The following is a 20,109-nucleotide window of genomic DNA, read 5'->3' as shown; positions in this document are numbered from 1 at the left end:
AGAACTACAGATAACTTGATGCTTAGAGTGCGAAAGCAGGAAGTAGTTGTTTTGATTTGACAAATCTTAAGTTACTTTGATGAAATGTAGAATTACTTGAGTTTCTGCTTGGACACTAACACGGCAGCAGCCACATGTCACGAGCGAGCGACGCTGGAAACACTGAGGTAGGTTGGATTGCAAGGTTTATAGTATGCATAAAGCACTTCATGTGTGAATCCATTCCCGCCTAGCGCTCTGCCACTTCCATATTACGTTTATTATTCACAGTAGAGATGCCATAGTTCACACTCTGATTGGCTCCTGGCTGCCCTGTTCTCACAAGACAGCTTTTTTCTAAACAAGAAATATTGTCTCGTTTCAATCTCGCGTGATCTCGTGGCATCATGGTCTTATAACACGTTTTATCTTTTTTTTTTTTTTTTATCAAATGTGTGTTTTGTCATCTTTTAACAAACATGCTTTATCATCTTTGTAAATTGTTTGTTTTCAACAAACATGTTTTATCATCTTTTAACAAACATTTTGAAATGTGTCATTTTGTTAGTTTTATTATCTTTTTCTTGTTTTATTTTTGTAATTGCTATCATTTATTTGTTTTATGTGTTGTTGTGTGTTGCAGCCAAAAACAGCACATGTGAGTCAGGACCGTGTGAGAATGGCGGGACGTGTGTGGGGGTAGAAGACACCTTCTCGTGTATCTGCAGAGATGGATGGGAGGGGTCCACCTGTGCACACAGTACGTACACGACAATGCAGCTCTTGACGTTGTTCTAGAACCTCCTCAAGGAAACATCTTGTATTTCTAGACGCTGACGACTGCAGTCCACATCCCTGGTAAGTGGACTTTCTTGCTTTACTCATCACCTTTTTGTGAGCGGAGTCATAACATCACTCTTCATCACTCTTCCACCTTAGCTTCGATGCAAAGTCTCATGTTTGCCAGCGAAGAAAAGGGCAGAACCGTTGAAATGTGTTTTTGAATATTATAAATGAATATAGGTCTTGGTGCGGACATGGTGCCAGTGTAGAAATATGTCAGTTAGATCATCCTGACACTAGAATGACACCAGGACAAAAAGAAGGTCTTTTATGACAAGTCAAAAGGGACAAAAACTCCCCCCATACACACACACTACCCCCCCAGAGGCTCCTCCATCATGACTGACAGATGGATTCATGGTGGGAGAGGGGAGGATGTCTTTCACCATTGACTGCTCTAAACCTGGGGGATCATCTCAGCATGTGGTCATTGGTGATTTACATATGAAGTGTGAACATTGGTCAGGGATCAGAACCAACAGTTAAAGATTTGGACAAAGACGTGGGAAAAACGCTAACTCTGTTTAAGTTCCGAGACGCAGTGCCTGTCAGAACCTTCTAGAAGATGTCCTGTCCTTGTGTCCTGTGTCCGCTCATGTTTGTCCTCATGTCCTCCTGCAGCTACAATGGAGGCAAATGTGTGGACGGCGAGAACTGGTTCCGCTGTGAATGCGCCCCCGGCTTTGCCGGACCGGACTGCCGCATCAGTGAGTGTGCCTGGGAGCCCGGTGCTGGGGTGGGTGGCGGGCCGAGGGGTCAGAGGTGGCGACATGGAGTGGGGGCGGCTCAGTCCTATTGTTTGAGGGCGAGAGATTAGGAAGCCCTTAAGGAAGATGGTCTTAACCTTTTCCCCCTCAGCTGATCCCAGGTCAGCTTCATCAGACGGGTCAATGTGTTTTCCCTTTGCTTTGTGGGGGAAAAAACACATCTTAGAAGCAGATATTTCAAAATGGAAGTTTCTAGGGTGTACTCACTTCACATCAAGAACACGGAACAAGTGGCTAGTGTGAGTACACTGATCCACACACGGAACACCTCCACCCCTTTAGCATGAATGGAAGACGTGGGCGAGGCCTGGCACAATTCCATGCACATGCACATGCACATGCACATGCACATGCACATGCACATGCACATGCAACGTAGTCACACAATGACTGTAATGTGACTGCTTCTCACAGCTTATTAATGACAACTCACACATAATAGAAATAAGTGGTAATTGTCCATCACTGTGCACTCACCATTTTGAGCGTTTTGAGTGCTGAGGTCAGTGTGAACACACTTGTGCACTGAAAGGGCCTAAGGGCCTGATTAAACTGTAGGTTTCTGTGTATAAAAACACGGGCAAACTTGATAGCGTGTGCAAAGCTGATCTATGAACAGGGTGCACTGAGGGCTGTGTCTGTCAAATGAGCAAAATAGCACTGGCAGACCATTTTGCATGTTTGCTTTATGACGACTATGCAGAATATATGCAGACCATCAGAACACAAAATATTGGGAGGGGAGATGCAAATGTAGTCATTTTACAGCGGTCATGTGATTTATCAAAGCCGAAACCTGTTGGTGGTCGGTGTTTGGCAGGGTGAGGCGTGCAATGACGGGCGATAGAGACAGAGAATCTTCTCTGCTTGTCAACATATTTGGACTGTCATAAAAAGAGCTGCTGGAAAGGCAGGTTTGGATCCAGTAAGAAAAAGGAGCCATTCCAAATACAGTATATCCTATGGAAAAACTCCTTGCAACACTGCATTTTCTATCACAGTGTGCTAGTGTAACAGCGAGCCGTGCGCCTGTGTTGCATCCCTTAGTGCAATAGTGGGGATTGTAGTGAGGAGTTCATCTGGATAAGTGATGTGTAAGTAGATAATCCTATGTAAGTACCGTACATTTTTCACATTAGTATCATAACCTAACAAAATACACTAATATAGCATTATTGTGATATTCACCAGTGTGTTTATTTGCACCCTCCACCAAGACCTCCAACTTCATAGCTTCAAACCCATTTTTCCTTTACAGCCACCCTGCTCTCCCAAACTCTCCATGGCGACAGCCGCTACCACACGCAGAATCCTGCGGGGTCCGGGACCACCCTATTTAAATTACTCTGGACACTGGTCCGAACCACTTTTGCACCTGTTAAAAAATTGTGCAAGCAATCATAGTGAAGCACCTGCAACACGCCCATTAGTCGTACTTTCAATTTTGTAGTTTGCTCGTGCAATTTTTGCATTCGTTATTTGGGATTTTACTAAATTAGGCCCAAAGACTTAAAATGAATGATCCAAAAGTCAAAACCCACGACACGCTCATGACTACATTTGTGTGTATAGTAAACACTAAACCAAAGAAGTACACACTAACACTTTGCTTTTGTGTTTTTTGCAGACGTGGATGAGTGTCAGTCGTCTCCCTGCGCTGAAGGTTCCACCTGCATCGATGAAATCAACGCCTTCCGCTGTCTTTGTCCTCCTGGACACGCTGGGCCTCGGTGTCAGGAGTGTGAGTATCTGCATCTAGCAATACTGCATCTTAGAACACAACCTCTGACCTTTAGCCTTCTTTACTTAGCCAATTCCAAGTGTATCTATGTATCTATATCTATCTTTGTGTAGTTGCGGGTCTTGGCAAGTCGTGTCATCATGCGGGTCTTCAGTTCCCACATGGAGGTCGCTGGGACGAAGACTGCAACACTTGTCAGTGTGTGGATGGCTTTGTCCACTGCTCAAAGGTCAGCCATCTTCCTTTCTGTCGTCTTTGCTGACATGTCATCGCATATCGCCGACTCTTGACGTTCAGCAAAGTCAGACCTTCCAGGTGTCTTCTTCCAGGTGATGTGTGGTCGTCGGCCCTGTCTGCTCCCGACAGCTTCCCCTCCTCCTCCGCATCCCCAGAACCGTCCGCCCTGTCCCGGTGGCCACGAGTGTGTGGGCCACCGGTTCCTCACCTGCTTCTCACCGCCTTGCCACCAGTGGGGTGTGTGCTCCACCCCAGACCCGCCTACACCCGTGCACACGCAGTGCGAGCCCAACAGCGGTTACCTTGATGAGAGCTGCGCTCGTGTCACGCTTATCTTCAAGAAGGACAAAGTGCCACAGGTAAGCGACGGCTAAGTGCTAAACCACTGGTGTCCAAAGTGCGGCCCGGGGGCCATTTACAACCCACATCAATTTTTGTTATTGTAAAAGAAAATGAATTGTTTATTAGATATATTATTAGATGTGGATGTTTTTGGATTGCTTTTAATATACAAAATTGTTAGCATTGACTAGAATTATACGATAGAAGTACTGTAATGGTTACACTGATACTTGAATTTTGCACAGACAGGTTGCCTGGCAACCTTATCAAGCTAGCCACACGTGCACATGTAGAATACGTTCATGCGCACCCTTGATTGACATTAGCTGGAACCAGTTAAATGCTAACACATAATCACATACTGAGCCAATCAGGAGCCCCTGTGTGGGCGGGACTCAAGGATAGCATACCAGAGTAGGCACTTCCTAGTTTCAGGACCTCCTGCTTCTCGCTTGAAGAGCGCAGGTCCACCAAGGTGTACTTGTACTGTGACATCTTGCAGACAATTTTATCACTAAAAGATCAAAAACGCAGACAAGTGTGTCCGCCTGATCTCTTCTCTGGATAAACGAACTCGGACGTTTCAGAATGTATCAAAGTGGCCCCCACGTCTTTTAATTGTTGTGTGTGGGGCCCTCACTGGAAAGTGTTGGACATCCTTGGTCTAAATGGACAACATGCTACATCTTATCTCAACAATGATGGGATGTAATGTGGTCGTCTACCATACACATGTCTAGTTGTTGAAAGAATGTTCTCTCACCACAGGGAACCACGGTGGAGAACATCTGCTCCGAGATCCGCTACCTTCCCATCACTCAGATTCTGGCCCAAGAGCGAGCGCTGCTCATCCTCTGTGACCTGTCCTACACCAACAGTGACGCGGTGGAGGTTGCCATGGTGATTGACACAGACACATTCATGTCAAGTCTCGTAGTCATGTTGTAAAGGTGGCTTGTAGAGCATTTCAGTCATGTTTCAACCTCCACGTCACTTCCTGTGAATCTAAAAGTAAAATGGAAACCAGCTAGCTATGACCAGATGCTTTGCTAGTTGTTTCCATGACAACATACCAACATGTAAAGAGTCAGCCTGCATCTTTCAAGTGCGAACAACATCTGCTTGACGTCTTAACTCCTTCCTCCTCACCCTCTTTGAGTCCTCTCATGACATCTTCTGTTCTTTGTGTCACGCCTTTTGGGTCTCGCTAACTATGTCCTTCCTCCTGGCTCACGCCCTCCAGGACTTAATTAGCCTGTCAATCACCTCAAGAGCTTCTTGTAGTCCTGCTTTGGTTACGTGCGTGCTTGTGGCTAACATGATGAAGAGTCTAAACGTACCGCTAGATGCTGCTAGGAATCATTTCATACGCACTTTATTATTATGACTTCACTAGTCCTAATGATACATGCATACTGTATACAGGATACATGCAGTACATAAGCATACTGTATATAAGGTGAGGAGGAGATGTTCGAGAGTCACATTTAAAGTCTCTTCCTCACTGTGTGACTTCATGACATCACAAGGTTTTATTGTGTCCTCCCGGGCAGTCCTTCCAGGAGGAGGTGCGCACCAAGGTCCGAGAGCATGGACAGATCCAAAAGGCAGCCAGTGCCGTGATCGGGGCGCTGTCCAAGCGCCACAACAGCAGCGTCATGTTGGCCGTGGTGGAGGTCAAAGTGGAGACGAGGGCGGACGCCCCAGCTGTGGGTGAGTCCCTCTTGCTTATGTTGCTCCTGTGTGGCGCCTCCTTCAGGCCTTCTATGGAACTGAGGATTAAATTACAACTTTTGAGGAAAGTAAATGGTATTTTTTAGACCAGTGTCCAAAAACTAATTTTCTGTCTCGTCATATCAGGGGTGTCCAAAGCGCAGCACAGGGCCATTATTTTTATATTTTTATTAGCCCTCAGCATATTGTAAAAAGTCATTTGATTATTAATGGGACATTATTATTAAATATTTCATCAGTTTGCTTTGTCAGCTACAATACAAAGCTAAGATGTTAGCTTAGCATATATGAACCTACACTGGATTGCTTTTAGCATGTTTAATGCACATAACGTATCACAATAGCCTCCCATCCTTCATTTCTGATGGATGCGGCCCTCGATGGAACATATGGAAGTCCGTTTCCGCCACTAGAAGAAAGACAATATCCCAATGGTAAGTAAGTCCTAATTCTGAGATGAAAAGTCAACATTATGAAATAAAAAGTCCAAATGGCGAGATAAAAGTCATCACTATGAGATAGGAAAGTCGTAATTATGAGATCAAAGTCGAGATACAAACTGCACATGTGCCGAGTGCCACGTGACGAAGGCTCCAGTGAAGAAGGTGGCTCATGTAGTTTGGACCTTGTAATTTCGACTTTTTATCTCATAATTATGACTTTCCTATCGCATAGTTATGACTTTTTATCTCATAATTTTGACTTCTTATCTCATAATTTTGACTTCTTATGTCATCATTTTGACTTTTTATCTCATAATTATGACTTTCTTATCTCATAATTATGACATTTATCTCATTATTATGACATTTTATCTCATAATTATGACATTTTATGTCATTATTATGACATTTTATGTCATTATTATGACTTCATCTCATAATTTTGACTTTAATTATGACTTTTTATGTCGGAATTTACACGTTTTGTCTCATAATTATGACTTTCCTACCTCATAATTATGACTTTTTATCACATAAGTATTCCTATCGCATAATTTCAATTTCAATTATGACTTTCTTATCTTATAATTGAGTTTTTATCTCATTGAGTTTTTATCTCATTATTATGACTTTTTGTCTCGTAATTTCCACTTTTTGTCTCATAATTATGACTTTCCTATTTCATAATTATGACTCATAATTTCGTAACATAATTTTTGAACTCATAATTTTGACTTTTTATCTCATAATTTGACTTTATCTCATAATTATGATATTTTATCTCATAATTATGATGTTTTATTTCATAATTATGCCTTTCCTATTTCATAATTATGACTTTCCTGTCTCATAATTGCGTTTTTATCTCGTAATTGGACTTTTTAGCTCATAATTATGACTTTTTATCTTAGAATTATGACTTACCATTGAGATTTTTTTCTTTCAGTGGTGGAAACGGGCTTCCATAGGAGCAAGTAGAGACACCCTTGCTTTTAACTGATCAGCAATGACAGCTGATGATTGATGACCACATGATTTTGACATGATGACCTCATTTAAACGAGATTAAACGATGATGATGTTTTTATTGCTATTGTAATTGTTATTATTAAATTGATGAGGACATGATGACATCATGTTGTTGTGTATGTCAGGCTACGTGGTTCCGCTGCTGTGCGTGCTGTTCTGCGTGGTGTGGGTTTCGTGCATCGTTGTGTGCGTCTGGTGGACTCGCAAGAGGAAGAAAGAGCGAGAGAGGAGGTCACGCCCAGAAGACGGGACCGTCAACAACCGCCTGGTGCCTCAGCGGAGTCCCGCCCCCAAAGACAACTGCGACAAAGACATTCAGTATGAATGCAAGAAACTGATGGGCCCGTCGGAGCGGGTGTGCGACGGCGCCGAGGCCAATAGCGAGCACGAGGAGGAGGACGAGGAGAGGACGCTAGGTGTGGAGGACAGGTGTCCGCCGCCAAAGTGCTCAGCAGGGGGCGCATGGGACAAGGGGGTGATGGGTAAGGGCGGGGTCATCTGCACCATGCGCAGTGGGCCGGTCAAAGCGCCGCACCGGACCGCCTACAGCCCCAAGGACAACCGCTGTAAAAACCTCAACGCCGCCAAGCTGGGCGAGGACATCAAAGACCACTACGTATGAGCACACCACAGGGGGCGGAGCCCGACTATCTGCAATGTGGCAGGAAGTGAAGATTTGAACGTGTGCTTTTTGCAGCTATTCTTCATGTTTGACTGGCAGCTTATCTTTCTATTGGTCCTTCTTGCCTTAGCCCCACCCACTGGGCCTCTTTTCTACACTGGCCTGGCTTTATCTGGAGGACAAAAAAAAGACACATTTTTAACTACAGTCCACCTGGCACAAGCTTGTTTACATCCAGCAACATATGTTCCATCTACCCTTTCAAATCAATGCTCTCAACTTCCTGCATCAGTTAGTTTCAGAGTAAGAGTGCCTTCAGCTTGATTGAATAACAAACAAATCCCCGCGAAACGCAGTTGGACATGTTTGTACATACATTTGTAAATATCAGCAATGTGTACATTTTACTTTGGTAACTTAATGAACGCTTCCTTTCCATGTACAATTATTATGAATATTAAGATTAGTACTACATGATTGTTTGCTTCCTTTGAAAATGATGTCATTCCTCTTATCACTGGCCACACACTTAGATGCACGTTACACACATAAACCACAGACGGGACTCGTGTGTTGAACAGGTGCTACAGCCGTGGTGCAAATGTGTTACATGGGTGTAACATAGACGTTACGTGGATGTTACAGTACGTGTGTGGTACACAGGCATTACAGGTGTGGCAAATGTGTACCACAGGCGTAACAGGTGTTACAAATGTGTTCCACCGGCGTTACACAAGTGTACCTGCAATACATGAGTATTGCACAGGCATTTCAGAGGTGTGATAAGCATTACCCTGCTGTTGCAGATGTCTTACGTATGTCTTACACAGCAGTTGTGGTGTAACATGAACAGGACTCGAGCGTAACAGGTGCGACACGTGTGACTCAAGTGCTACACAGGTGTTACGTAGATGTTACAAAGGTGTAACACTGTTGTGAGTGTTGCACAGGCATTACACGGGGGTGACAAATGTTACGCTGCTGCTGTTATAAATGTGTAAAATGGACCTTCCACAGGTGGAACAGATGTTACGCAGCTATCATACTAAGGTTACCAATGTTTTACACCAGCGTTACACAGGTGTAACATAAACGTGACTGAAGTGTAACGCAGGTGGTACACACGTTTGCGTGAGTGTGCTGGTTACTGGTGTTGGTTAGTAAATCCATCGGAAACGTGAGACATTGTAACGTGCACCAGTGCAACACCACAAAAGTCCCAAGTAGGCAACATGGCAGCAGTCACATGACCACTACTAATTTGTGCCCTCTGAACACTAACATTATTTTTGTAAGCTAGCACTAGAAAGCGAGGATGAAAGTTGTACTGTCATCTTCTCCGCATGGACGTCTGCTGTCTACAAGTGTCAGTCACTCCTGGCTCAGCCCCGCCTCTCGCCGTGATGGTCTAATGAAGGGAACAAGCTGTGTTGTCATTCGTGCACTGAAGAACACCGGCTAGTGCTTAGCATTAGCATTAGCTAGTGGGTCAGAGGTCACTCTTTGTCAGTCACAACGAGAGGCAGAGTGTGCTTCTAGAACTTTGTCATCATTTTGTACAAAAATGTTGTTGGTTTGTTAGTGGAACTTTTGTTTGAACAATCGTATTATTTATTAAAGTATTTTATACCATGCTTTTGTCTCTGTCTGCTTGTTCCTCTTATCCTTTTAACGCCAAGAACACTCATCACTGTTTCTGCTCTGTTAGCCACAAGCTAACTTGCGTTTGCCTTCGTTGGTTCAGCCAATGAGCAGAGGCCTCCTGAGTGGTCATTAAAGACTGACTGCAGATAAATGATTAATGTGATCCCAGCAGCTGTGGCGCTCATCCTCAGCGCTTGGCGGGATTTCATCGATTGTTCATGAAGTCAGCATTTGCTTGGAGAGGAATGACAAACGTGTCAGGAATGCTTGGAGGGAGGACATCACCATGTTGTAGGGGGCGGGGCTTTAAAGCTAATCTAACCAAACCAAAGAGTGTTGCTGAATGCTGCTAATAGCGCTCCATTTCTTTTGGCACACGTCCTCCATGACTGCTTTGACCATCAATGTGTTTAAACAAAACACTCATGCGTCACGTTTTGTTTTTGACCAAACGGACAAGACGAGGAAAGACATTGCTAACTGTCAGCGGCTCGTTAGCTAATGGGCTGACAAATGTTCTTACACTTAGTCCAAGAAGTGACGCGTCCATGCTGGAAGGGGGGACAGCAGGAGGACAGAGGACCACGCCTCAGTGAGGCCTGAGTCCACATGTTCAAGCTGAGATGAAAGGCCCCGCGTGGACATGGACCGCCTGCCAAGCCCCGCCTTCCACGTGCACGCTCTCCCAGATGTTCGCGCCTAGGGAGGGGCCACCGCTTGAGACCCTCACTTCAAAGACAGCGCTGACGTCCTGTGAGGTCACGTGACGTCATGCCAGCGCAGCATGGCAACATCAATGCTGGCATAAGTAGATAAAAATGACTAACACAGCAAAGAACACAACTGATTATTTCTGATCGTCGTTGAGGTGAACAATTGTTGATGATCGATGATTGGTTCCTGTGAGAAGGTGGACGTCACTAACCCACAAAGTGGCGCTAAAGTGAAGAGAAGGCGTGTTCAAGAATCTACACCTTGTTGTTGTATCGCCACAAAACTAGCAAGCTAGCTAGGTGTGTGTGTGTGTGTGTGTGTGTGTGTATGTGTGTGTTACCGTCCATTTATCACGCTGATTGCGTCCCTGTTGAGTTATGGTGGGAACCAGCGAAACTTCCTCCCTCTCCTGGACGTCAGCTTCCTGCTGATAAAAACACACACATGCACGTATTACTGATAGACGTGCCGAGCAGCTAAAATAAAACACAAAGTACACACTTGATAAACACACTCCCACTTTCTCATCGACAAAAGTATCTTTTATATGACAGAGTATTAGGGCCACATTGAAAAAACTAATAATCTGATATTTCAAGAATAAAGTCCTAAAGTCATTCCTCAGGAAGGAAGGAAACTTTCCTCCCCTCCTTCAGGCAAGCTTTTATTTATAAAGTGGCAGCAAAACAGGGCAGTTGAGTACAAACAGATTAACGTGTCGCCCCCTCCACATGCCCAAGGCCAAAGAAGCCCCCCCTTTTCATAGCTGTCTCAGGCAATGCCTGTCACGACGGAGTACAAAAATAATCAGAGGTTTTGAGAATAAAGTCGTAAATTTACGAGAATAAAGTTGTGAATTTGCGGCAAAAAATTCAGAATATTATGGGGAAATAAAATCATAATATTACGAGAATCGTCCTAAATTTACCAGAATAAAGTTGTAAATTGACAAAAAAAAATTCAGAATATTTCGAGAATAAAGTCATAAATTTACAAGAATAAAGCCATACATTTATGAGAATTAAGTGTTACATTTAGGGGAAAAAAATCATAATATTACGAGAAAAAACTCATAATATTACAAAAATACAGTCTTAAATTTACGACAATAAATTCCTGAATTTACGAGAAAAAAAACTCATAATATTACGGGAATTAAAGTCTTAAATTTAGGAGAATAAAGTTGTAAACTTACGGGGAAAAAAATCCTAGTATTACGAGAATCGTCTTAAATTTATGAGAATAAAGTGGTAAATTTACAAGAAAAAAACTCATAATATTACGGGAATAAAGTCATAAATTTAGGAGAATAAAGTCGTAAATTTACGGGGGAAAAAAAATCATAATATTACGAGAATTGTTTTAAATTTATGAGAATAAAGTGGTATATTTATGAGAAAAAACTCATATTATGAGAATAAAGTCTTAAATTTAGGAGAATACAGTCGCAAATTTACAAGATAAAACTCATAACATTATGAGAATAAAGTGTTACATTTACAAGAATAAAGTCGTAAATATACAAAAATAAAGTCGCTAATGTACAAGAAAAAACTCATAATATTACGAGAATAAAGTGTTACATTTATGAGAATAAAGTCTAAAGTTCACGAGAATAAAGTATTTAATTTACAAGAAAAATACATTATTAATAAAACTTATAACTTTATTTTACAGCCATTTTTATGGCTAAATTTTACGCAATTACGTAATTCACGATTTTACTCTAGAAACTTCAGATTGTTGTTATTTTTCAATGTGGCCCGAATACGCCGTCATAGTTTTACTCACTAACACTTGAAGACAAGATCTGATTTTGTAACATCCTGTCTGGTTTTTCATTTATCAGTATTTTTAAAGATTTTTTAAAATACATATGTTAAACATTTTATTTTATTGTCTATGATGGGAAAAACAAATGTAAAAAACATAATTTATGTGATTGTTTTGATTGCAAATGAATTTGAATGAAAACAGTACTGTCATTTTTTAAATTGTTTCTGTATTATTACATTTCTTTCTCCTAATGTCGTAATTATTTTTCCCTCTTGTTGTCTATATAGGTGATTTTGAGTGTCCTGAAAGGTATCCAAAAATACATATTTCATTGTATTATTAATATTATAGCAAATTCTTCTCATTGATTTATAACTTGAACAAGTCAGTCAATTCAAAAAATAAATAAAATTCACAGGCTCAAAACCTGCAGAGTTAGCAAAGTTAGCCTCTTTGCGATGGCATGAGAGGAGTCGTGATTGTGTGTGTGTGTGTGTGTGTGGGTGTGGGTGTGGGTGTGTGTCATACAACATGCAGTCAAGCCCTGCTCTTCCTGCCCTAGCTTTCCTTTAGTCTTGTTGTTCTCTCGTCTGTCAGGACTTCCTGTTGATGTCCAGCAGGCTCCACCCATCTTTAGCTGTCTGCAAACGTAACATATATCATAACATACTGTATCATCACATATCATATCATCACATATGGTAACATCCATCCATCTTCTATGCCGCTTATCCTCACTAGGGTCACGAGAGTGTGCTGGAGCCTATCCCAGCTGACTTTGGGCGACTTCTTGGCAAAGTATGTTGTCTTTGTGATAAATGTTGGCCATAGATGCAATTGATTTCAAGCCTATACAGTAAATAGAAAACATGCAGTGAGTGGGAGTCATCATGACAGGTCAAACTGTCATTAGCTGTAATAAGTAAAACTGTCATATGTTTGCTGTTTGGATCAAATTTACCTCGGTGTTTGCTGGTTCAAGTGTTTTTATACACACGTTCCTCATTGACGTGTGTTCATACAACAGCACAACAGCGTCCTCTCGTGGCTAAACGGTGTAATCTAAAACATGTAATGTGTCGTCTTCGACACTAGATGGCAGCATCATATTCGCCACAATGCACTTACTCATATAGTAACAAAGAAGTAGTGGATGCTTGATTTTTGGCTTAATAAAAAAATACAAATAAAATTAGGGTTGTGGTTACCAAAGTGTATCATCATCTGTGGTCAAACAATATCAGTTACAACCGAGTGTCATGAGGCATTAGCATGATTTACACAACAAACATGAACAAATATCTATGTAGTTGCTTATGCTGTTATGTATATTTTAACAATATGTTTATTGTTGTGTACTGTGTCATGTGTCTGTTATGTATATTTTAACAATATGTTTATTGTTGCGTTCTGTGTCATAATGACGTTTCTAATATTTTTGCCCTCACCCAGTGGCGGGGGTACGGGATGGCCAGGGGTGGCTGTGGCCATCCCAGTGGCCACCCCCACAGTTGGGGGACAATTTTGACAAACGCGGCTCTGTGGTGCAGAACATCAGTTCGGCCTAACCGCCCTTTCCGCTTGGACGCATTTCACTGCAGCACACAACTTTCCGTGTGGAGGAGCTATCAATAAAACCGCGTCTTGCATGAACTGCAAGCTGTAGGTAAGTTTTGCATGTTTACTTTGGTCGGTTCTGGTCAAGTTCTCTCACGATGTTGACTTTGACTTACATTCTGAAGTGTGATTCAGCACGTACATACAGTATGTTAATATTGGAAGCTCTCTGTAGCAGCTTGAGTGGGCGTGTAAACCAAGGAGTCTGGAGTTCAAATAGAGTGCATCCACTTCCCTATCATGCCCTACACGGGTTTGGCCGCCATGATGGGGAGCAGAATCCCAAAACTATGCATTGAAAACATGTCCTCTGCAAACTGCTCAGCTATTCATTGCTCTAATAGATGGTCCAAAATCACCTGTAACTCACTGAGCTCACCAAAATATTAGGAACGCATTAGATATTTCTAAAGGAGGACTTGTACGTAATGAAGTGTACATATGTTACAAATGATCAGTCAAAGTGTAAATGATAATGGTGATGATGATGATGATGCAGGTGTGTGTGACACATTGAGGGTGGGTCGGTACAAATTGATTTCAGTCTGCATCATCCATCATCCTCCTCCTGTTGGGGGGTTAGCGTAAAAAAAAGGACAGTCAGTGACACACACACACACACACACACACACACACACACACACACACACACACACTCAGCATGTGTGCATGCGAGCTAAAAGCTCACTTACACGCCAGCCGTCATCCTGTCACACCACATGATGGCGGGTGGCGGATAAAGGCCCGCGTGGTCATGTGGCCTGTAGGCGGGCGGGCACAGTGGCGGGGGTGGGGGTGGGGGCGGTGTTTTGACAGATGTCGCCACGAGCCTCGTCCTGAAAGTGACAGCTCTCGTCCACACTGTGACTACACGCAAGTGCGCTCCATGTAACGTGATGACTCAGCAACAGTGAAGAACGCTGCACGCCATGTTGGCTGTGTTTGGATGACATCCTTACGAGCTGCAGGCATGACCTCGCACAATGTTAGAACGTCCATGAATAGAGTGCTAATCATCAAACACACTGGACAGGCAGGAAGAGCGTTCACTCTGTGCATTGGCCTGTGATGCTGTGCAAGTGTACGTTGGTAAACCTTGCTCCCTCTGCCTCTGCTCGACATTCCGGGCTTTTGGCCGTGTGGTCAGCGCTCTCACCTCCCATTGCGAAGGTCCTGTATTCGAGCCCCGGTGCGGCCGGTGCGAAACAGGGCGGGTTACAGTTACCTTTCCAGGACCACCAGCAAATGGTGAAAAAACCTCCTGCTGCCTTGATGTTGACATTCTCCTCCAATTTCATTTGCAATTAGAGTGACTCTTATAATTATTAGACTAGATTTAGCTCCAGAACCCTCCCCTTCTCTCTATAATTGTCATTGTCCACTAGTGACGGAAGCTAACAAGCTAAATGATAAATGCACAATCCAGGTTTAAGCCCTAAATATGCCTCACACACTTATTAAACACATTTAAAGTATAAAATGTATAGGTACTCACCACTAATGAATGATAATGCAAGATGGTGTGGACGTAATATAAAGCGGAACCTTGATTAGCGTCATTCATTTGTTCCAGAAGGTCCGACTCTAACCGAAATGGTCGTTAATCAAATCAATTTTCCCCATAAGAAATAATCTAAATCCAATTAATCCGTTCCAGAAAGCCAAAAATGTTAACATAAAACATGTTTCTATAGTTTTACAATTATAGTCCGATGTGCAGAAAATAAAAAATGCATATAAATACATATGCATGATGAATGAAATGGACAAATGAACATTTAAGGTTACTTTTACCTTCAGCAAAGATGTGACTCTTGACATGACTGTCCCCAAAGACAGTAACCCAATCAGTAACCCAAAATAGAGCCAAAGAAAGTTGTAAGTGCCAGCATTTCGACAAAGAAAGTGAGAAACACTATTGAATTCAAGCAACAACAAAAAAAGGTGTGTGGTGGTTGATCTTGCTACCACATTGTGTCTTTGGGAACAGTGAATGAAGTCAGTTAGTCAATGAAGGTAAAAGTAATCTTAAATGTTCATTGAGCCCTTTGTCATTTATATGCAATAGGACTTGTAAAACTAAAATGATAAAACTATAAAAACGTGTTATGTGTTAACATTTTTTAGAGTCAACCACTGATGATAGACGGGCAACATTGCATAGCTGCTTCCGGTTGCCATTTTTTTGGATAGCTAATAGGTTGCTAACAGGGGAGGACATTTACTGATTAAAAAATATATATATTAAAAATACAGATGGACTCACACACTTTATTAATAACATGACAAGACGCCCGCCATATTTTAACCAAAGAATGCATGCAAACCGAGGCAAAAAATTGTTTTGACATGTCTGAGGCTGGGGTTTTGGAGGGTGGGGGTGTCTGATGTTGAGGGGGCTCTGAACCTGCCTGGAGCACAATAGAATTCTTGGTGCCATTCCGGTCATGCCAATGTAATGATTCCGATGCACTAGAACAGTGTATTTGGGGGGCTGATGAGGGGGTCTTGGGACAGCTGGGGGACAAAAGAGCAGACTGTGGCAACCCACCAGGGTCTCATCTGAACTCTGGACACGCGTCTTAGTCCCCAAAAGCTTTTGGGAGAAGCAGACAGAAGGTCCAATAATGAGGTTTTGTCCCGAGGTAGGGGGGTTGTCTTCGGGGGTGTCTCGGGGTGCACAGCAGGGGTGAAATGAAGGCAAAGCTAAAAAGTGAAGTCATGTGAAAGTGCTCAGCAGAACATACGGACTAACATCAAGTGTACTGGACTGTTCACACTTTTTATATAAACTGGACTCACTCCTTTTCGTTCCTTTTCACAAATTCAGGTGACCTTCTGGCTTAAATCCACTTAGGAGTTTAGCTCCTCTAGAAAGAAAACAAGAAGTGACCGAAAAGTGAACCCAATAAAAAAATGGACTCACTTCAATTTGCTTTCACATTGTGAGTACATCTGAAACAGGATTCAGGAATCCAACTTTAACTGCCCGATACGTAAGACCTGAAAATGAACTGAATCCTGTTTTAAATGAACGTGACAGGCTTGTGTGCATTGGTTACGTTTTTGAGCTACTTTAAGTCTTTAAGTACTTTAAGTCTACTGTCTGTAAAAACGAAGACAACAGAAAAGGGACTCTGCTGTATTTGCGTTCACATTGCAGGTTAATCTTTAAGCGGATTCAGTTCTCTTTTGAGTCTGCATCAGTTCAGACAGTGGTTGTGCCACTTTGGTTTGGTTTATTTACCAATTTGTCCTGATATTCATTAGCTGTTAGCCAACGTGCTAGTCTTAGGGAAGGGGGGGTGCAGTATAAAACATCTAATCAACATGGCGGAGATCACATGACCACGTAGCGAGACACAGCAGCTGCGAAGGACAAAAGATGAGACGACACCTGCCTCTAACCTCCCCCGCCACCATCACCATCACCATTCATTGTCTACACTTTGTCTGACTTCCTGCTTTAGACAAACATTTCTGTTTTCATTGACGAACATGATGTCGAACACAAAGCCAATAATGCTGACACTGTCAGAGAAGTCTTCAAATGAGGTTTATTATTGTGTTTGTATTTTAAAGTTTAAGTGACTATGCTATTTGATATTCTTCATCCAATGTTATTTTAATTACATGCTAAAACCTATGCAATGTAGGTGAAAAATATGCTATGGCGTTAGATAGACAAAAGAAAATGGAATTTTACTGATGTACGGGCGGGTTTTATTTTGTGATTAGAATGTGGTGAATATGACGCAAATGGCCCCTGGGCCGCACTCTGGACACACCTGGAATAGGGAGTGTGCTCAGTAAACAGTAGTGATGTCCCACTCTGACTCGTTACCATGAATCAAAAGTTAGAACACTAGGCTTCATAATGTTGACCGTCTGTGTGTGTGCATGTGCATATGTGTGTGTGTAGCAGAATGGTTAGTAGTGATTCTCAACAGGTGGGTTGCAACCCCAAAAGTGGATGTTTGACTTTTGTTTTAAAAATGTTTTATTGTGAAAGGCAAGAAGTGGGAAGCCTTTATTTTAAATTTGTTCCTTCCATTTAAATAGTCTTTCATAATAGTCACATACGTGTAAATTTTAACTGAATTGTTTTGTTTTGTTTTTTAAAGAAAATAACCTTAAAGTATAGTTTGGATAAGGAGTAACACAAATACGTAAAAAATCTAACATTGCCAAAGGATTGAAATGATCAGATTTAAAGTGTATGTTATGTGCACATTGTGCTCTCTGGCTGCCGTCTGCGCTGTGTTGCACTGCCCTTGTTTGGTCTTCCTGGGCGGTGCCATCTTGGCGCACTTGTACACGATTACCTTGTCAGGCCTTCTTAAAACCTTTCACTCACTGTCTTTGCTGCCTCGCCTTCATGCTTGAGCTTTGTATCAAAGACGTTATCGTGCAAACGTAAGACTGCACACTCCACTTACTTCTCCCATAGTACACATGTGCTGGCTTGGCCGCCATGTTAGGATCCCGATGCAGGATCCCGATACAGTGCACTTGAAGATGTCCTCAATGCACCACTGTTGCCAACTCCTCAGTAAGAAAAGTAACTATTGGCAGTCCAGAAGTCGCAAAATGATGCCAGTGACTAATTTGCATATTATTTGCATATGATATTGTAACAGATGCTGTAGGAAAAAAGCATAACATCGTAGGAGAGACAAAAAATTTGAGTAAACACATCTTAATTGCATTTGGAACAACAAATGAACTTGATTTAAAATTGGCCATGACTTCCTCAAAATAAAATAATTTTAATATTTTATCTCTAAAGTCTAGACAGCGTAATAATTACATCCGGACTCACCTCCAGCCTCCACCTTTGACCTTGTAGTTAGGGCTACTTGTTTAACTTATCACCCATCGTTCTTCCATCACACGTTCTGACAGGTAACAGGTAAGTGACCGAGTCCGAATGAGGCTTGATTGTAAAGAGTAGTAATGTTATGAAGATTAAGAAACATTTACATTTAGTGTAAAATAGGGTGAGATCCACCCTGGCGGCATCGCGCCTTGCACATGCGTGATTCATGGATGCGTGGAGCTCCACTATGCTCTCAGTGCACAGCGGGAAATGACTGTGCACTGATGGCTTGTGACTGCTTTGGGGACGGGGCAGACCTCTCAGGAGCACCCGCTGCTGCTCAGTGAGAGCACAAACTGCAGATCAATACATGCTGTCACTTTTAAGTCACAAAATACCAGAAAACTCTCGAACGACGCCAGAAAAAGTAGCTAGGTTTGTCGATAGTCGCTTTTGAGAAAATATGTCGCCAAGAGGGTTCGGAATGTCACCAGATTTAGCGACAAAGTCGCCAAGTTGGCGATTGCTCGGCACACTGCTCAGTGAATTTCTCAGATAGACAGTACAAAAGACCAGATTGATCTTTTTTCAAGTTTCCCAAAACATAGTCAGGTTTGTCTCATAAAAACGTTGTAAACGTTACACTGGTAGTTGGTAGTGACCACAACTCAAACTGTAGTCCCACACAATATATCTTGAAGCTGCTTTGTTTCTTCATATGACTATAATAAATGCAACCTTCATTTCATACACCGTACACCAGTGTCCACAGTATTCTAACTCCTGCAGACCAGCAATTTTCTTGTTTGATCATAATTTGACTAAAAAGCTGTAAATGATCAAATTAATTAAAATGAATTCTCGGAGCATTCATTGATCTGTCCTATCTAGTCAGACTAGTGTTTGTCCCACCTAGTCATTGAGCATGAACTGATGAAGCCTGCTCGGATGAGAGGCGGAACTTCTTCTAAAACAACCTGAATACACTGTAGGATAGAACCTCTCATTTCCATTCTTTGTTCAGATTTGAGCTTCAAATACTTGCACTTACATGTTTATGTTCCATTATGTTCCATTTGTCCCCGACCACCTCTTCCAGTGCTACAGGGAGGACACCAACACCAGCTGTGAGCCCCACCCAGCCTGCTTACTTACCAACAAGGCGAACTTTCTGCTCCATTGTGTACTACGCTCTATTACATGCACTTTCGGTTGACTCATCCGGCTTGCGCTCGCAGTATAATGTCTTTGCTTTTTATTACTTACTTGCTTTCTCACTGTTTACTGCCTATTTGCTTTGCACCTTCAGCATTTGTAAGTCTTTGCTTACCTTTTTGCTCACCTGTTTGGCATTACCTAGTATTATGGCGTCACAACTACAGCCGTGGCTTCGCCTCTCTTTTCTTTGTACTTTGTTATATTTTTCCCCTGCGACACTGTTGTCTGTCTTTTTGGTTCGTACTTTATAAGCATGTTTTTTTTTTCAAATAAATTATTCATAATAATTATTATTTATAATCATACCTCATTGTCATGAGCAATCTTTTCCAGTGTTCAATATAGTTTAAAGTAATAATTAAAATTATATTTACTGAATATGCAACCAAATCAATGCGCAAGACACTTGACAAGACAAAAAATGATTGTTTAGTGTATTTTTATTGCTCATTTACATATTTGATTTCGTGGGGATGCAAATGACACCGGTTCGGTGGAATGGCACTTAAAAAGAGGCCATACGTGTTTTTAAAAAAGAAATGTGGTTGATGTGGCTACTGAGGAAGCAAATGTGTAATTTGTGT

The 20,109-nt window shown here is 42.1% G+C and overlaps 1 protein-coding gene across 2 annotated transcripts in view; it reads left to right on the top strand.

The window, feature by feature from the left end:
- LOC129192757 (protein jagged-2-like) overlaps nt 1-9,371 on the top strand; it is a 49,813-nt gene extending 40,442 nt beyond the window's left edge. For both annotated transcript variants that reach the window (XM_054797069.1, XM_054797068.1), the window contains 9 exons: nt 623-739; nt 810-837; nt 1,444-1,529; nt 3,217-3,330; nt 3,444-3,559; nt 3,660-3,926; nt 4,678-4,809; nt 5,463-5,622; nt 7,241-9,371. In XM_054797069.1, the coding sequence (XP_054653044.1) occupies nt 623-739; nt 810-837; nt 1,444-1,529; nt 3,217-3,330; nt 3,444-3,559; nt 3,660-3,926; nt 4,678-4,809; nt 5,463-5,622; nt 7,241-7,737 (1,517 nt within the window). In that variant the 3' untranslated portion in view covers nt 7,738-9,371. The remainder of the gene's footprint in view (nt 1-622; nt 740-809; nt 838-1,443; nt 1,530-3,216; nt 3,331-3,443; nt 3,560-3,659; nt 3,927-4,677; nt 4,810-5,462; nt 5,623-7,240) is intronic.
- Nucleotides 9,372-20,109: the final 10,738 nt, after the last annotated feature.

Source organism: Dunckerocampus dactyliophorus, chromosome 13, assembly GCF_027744805.1.
Source record: "Dunckerocampus dactyliophorus isolate RoL2022-P2 chromosome 13, RoL_Ddac_1.1, whole genome shotgun sequence".
In the NCBI taxonomy this organism is placed as follows: Eukaryota; Metazoa; Chordata; class Actinopteri; order Syngnathiformes; family Syngnathidae; genus Dunckerocampus; species Dunckerocampus dactyliophorus.
Note: the sequence above shows the minus strand (reverse complement) of the source record. Positions and strands in the feature narration are given on the sequence as shown.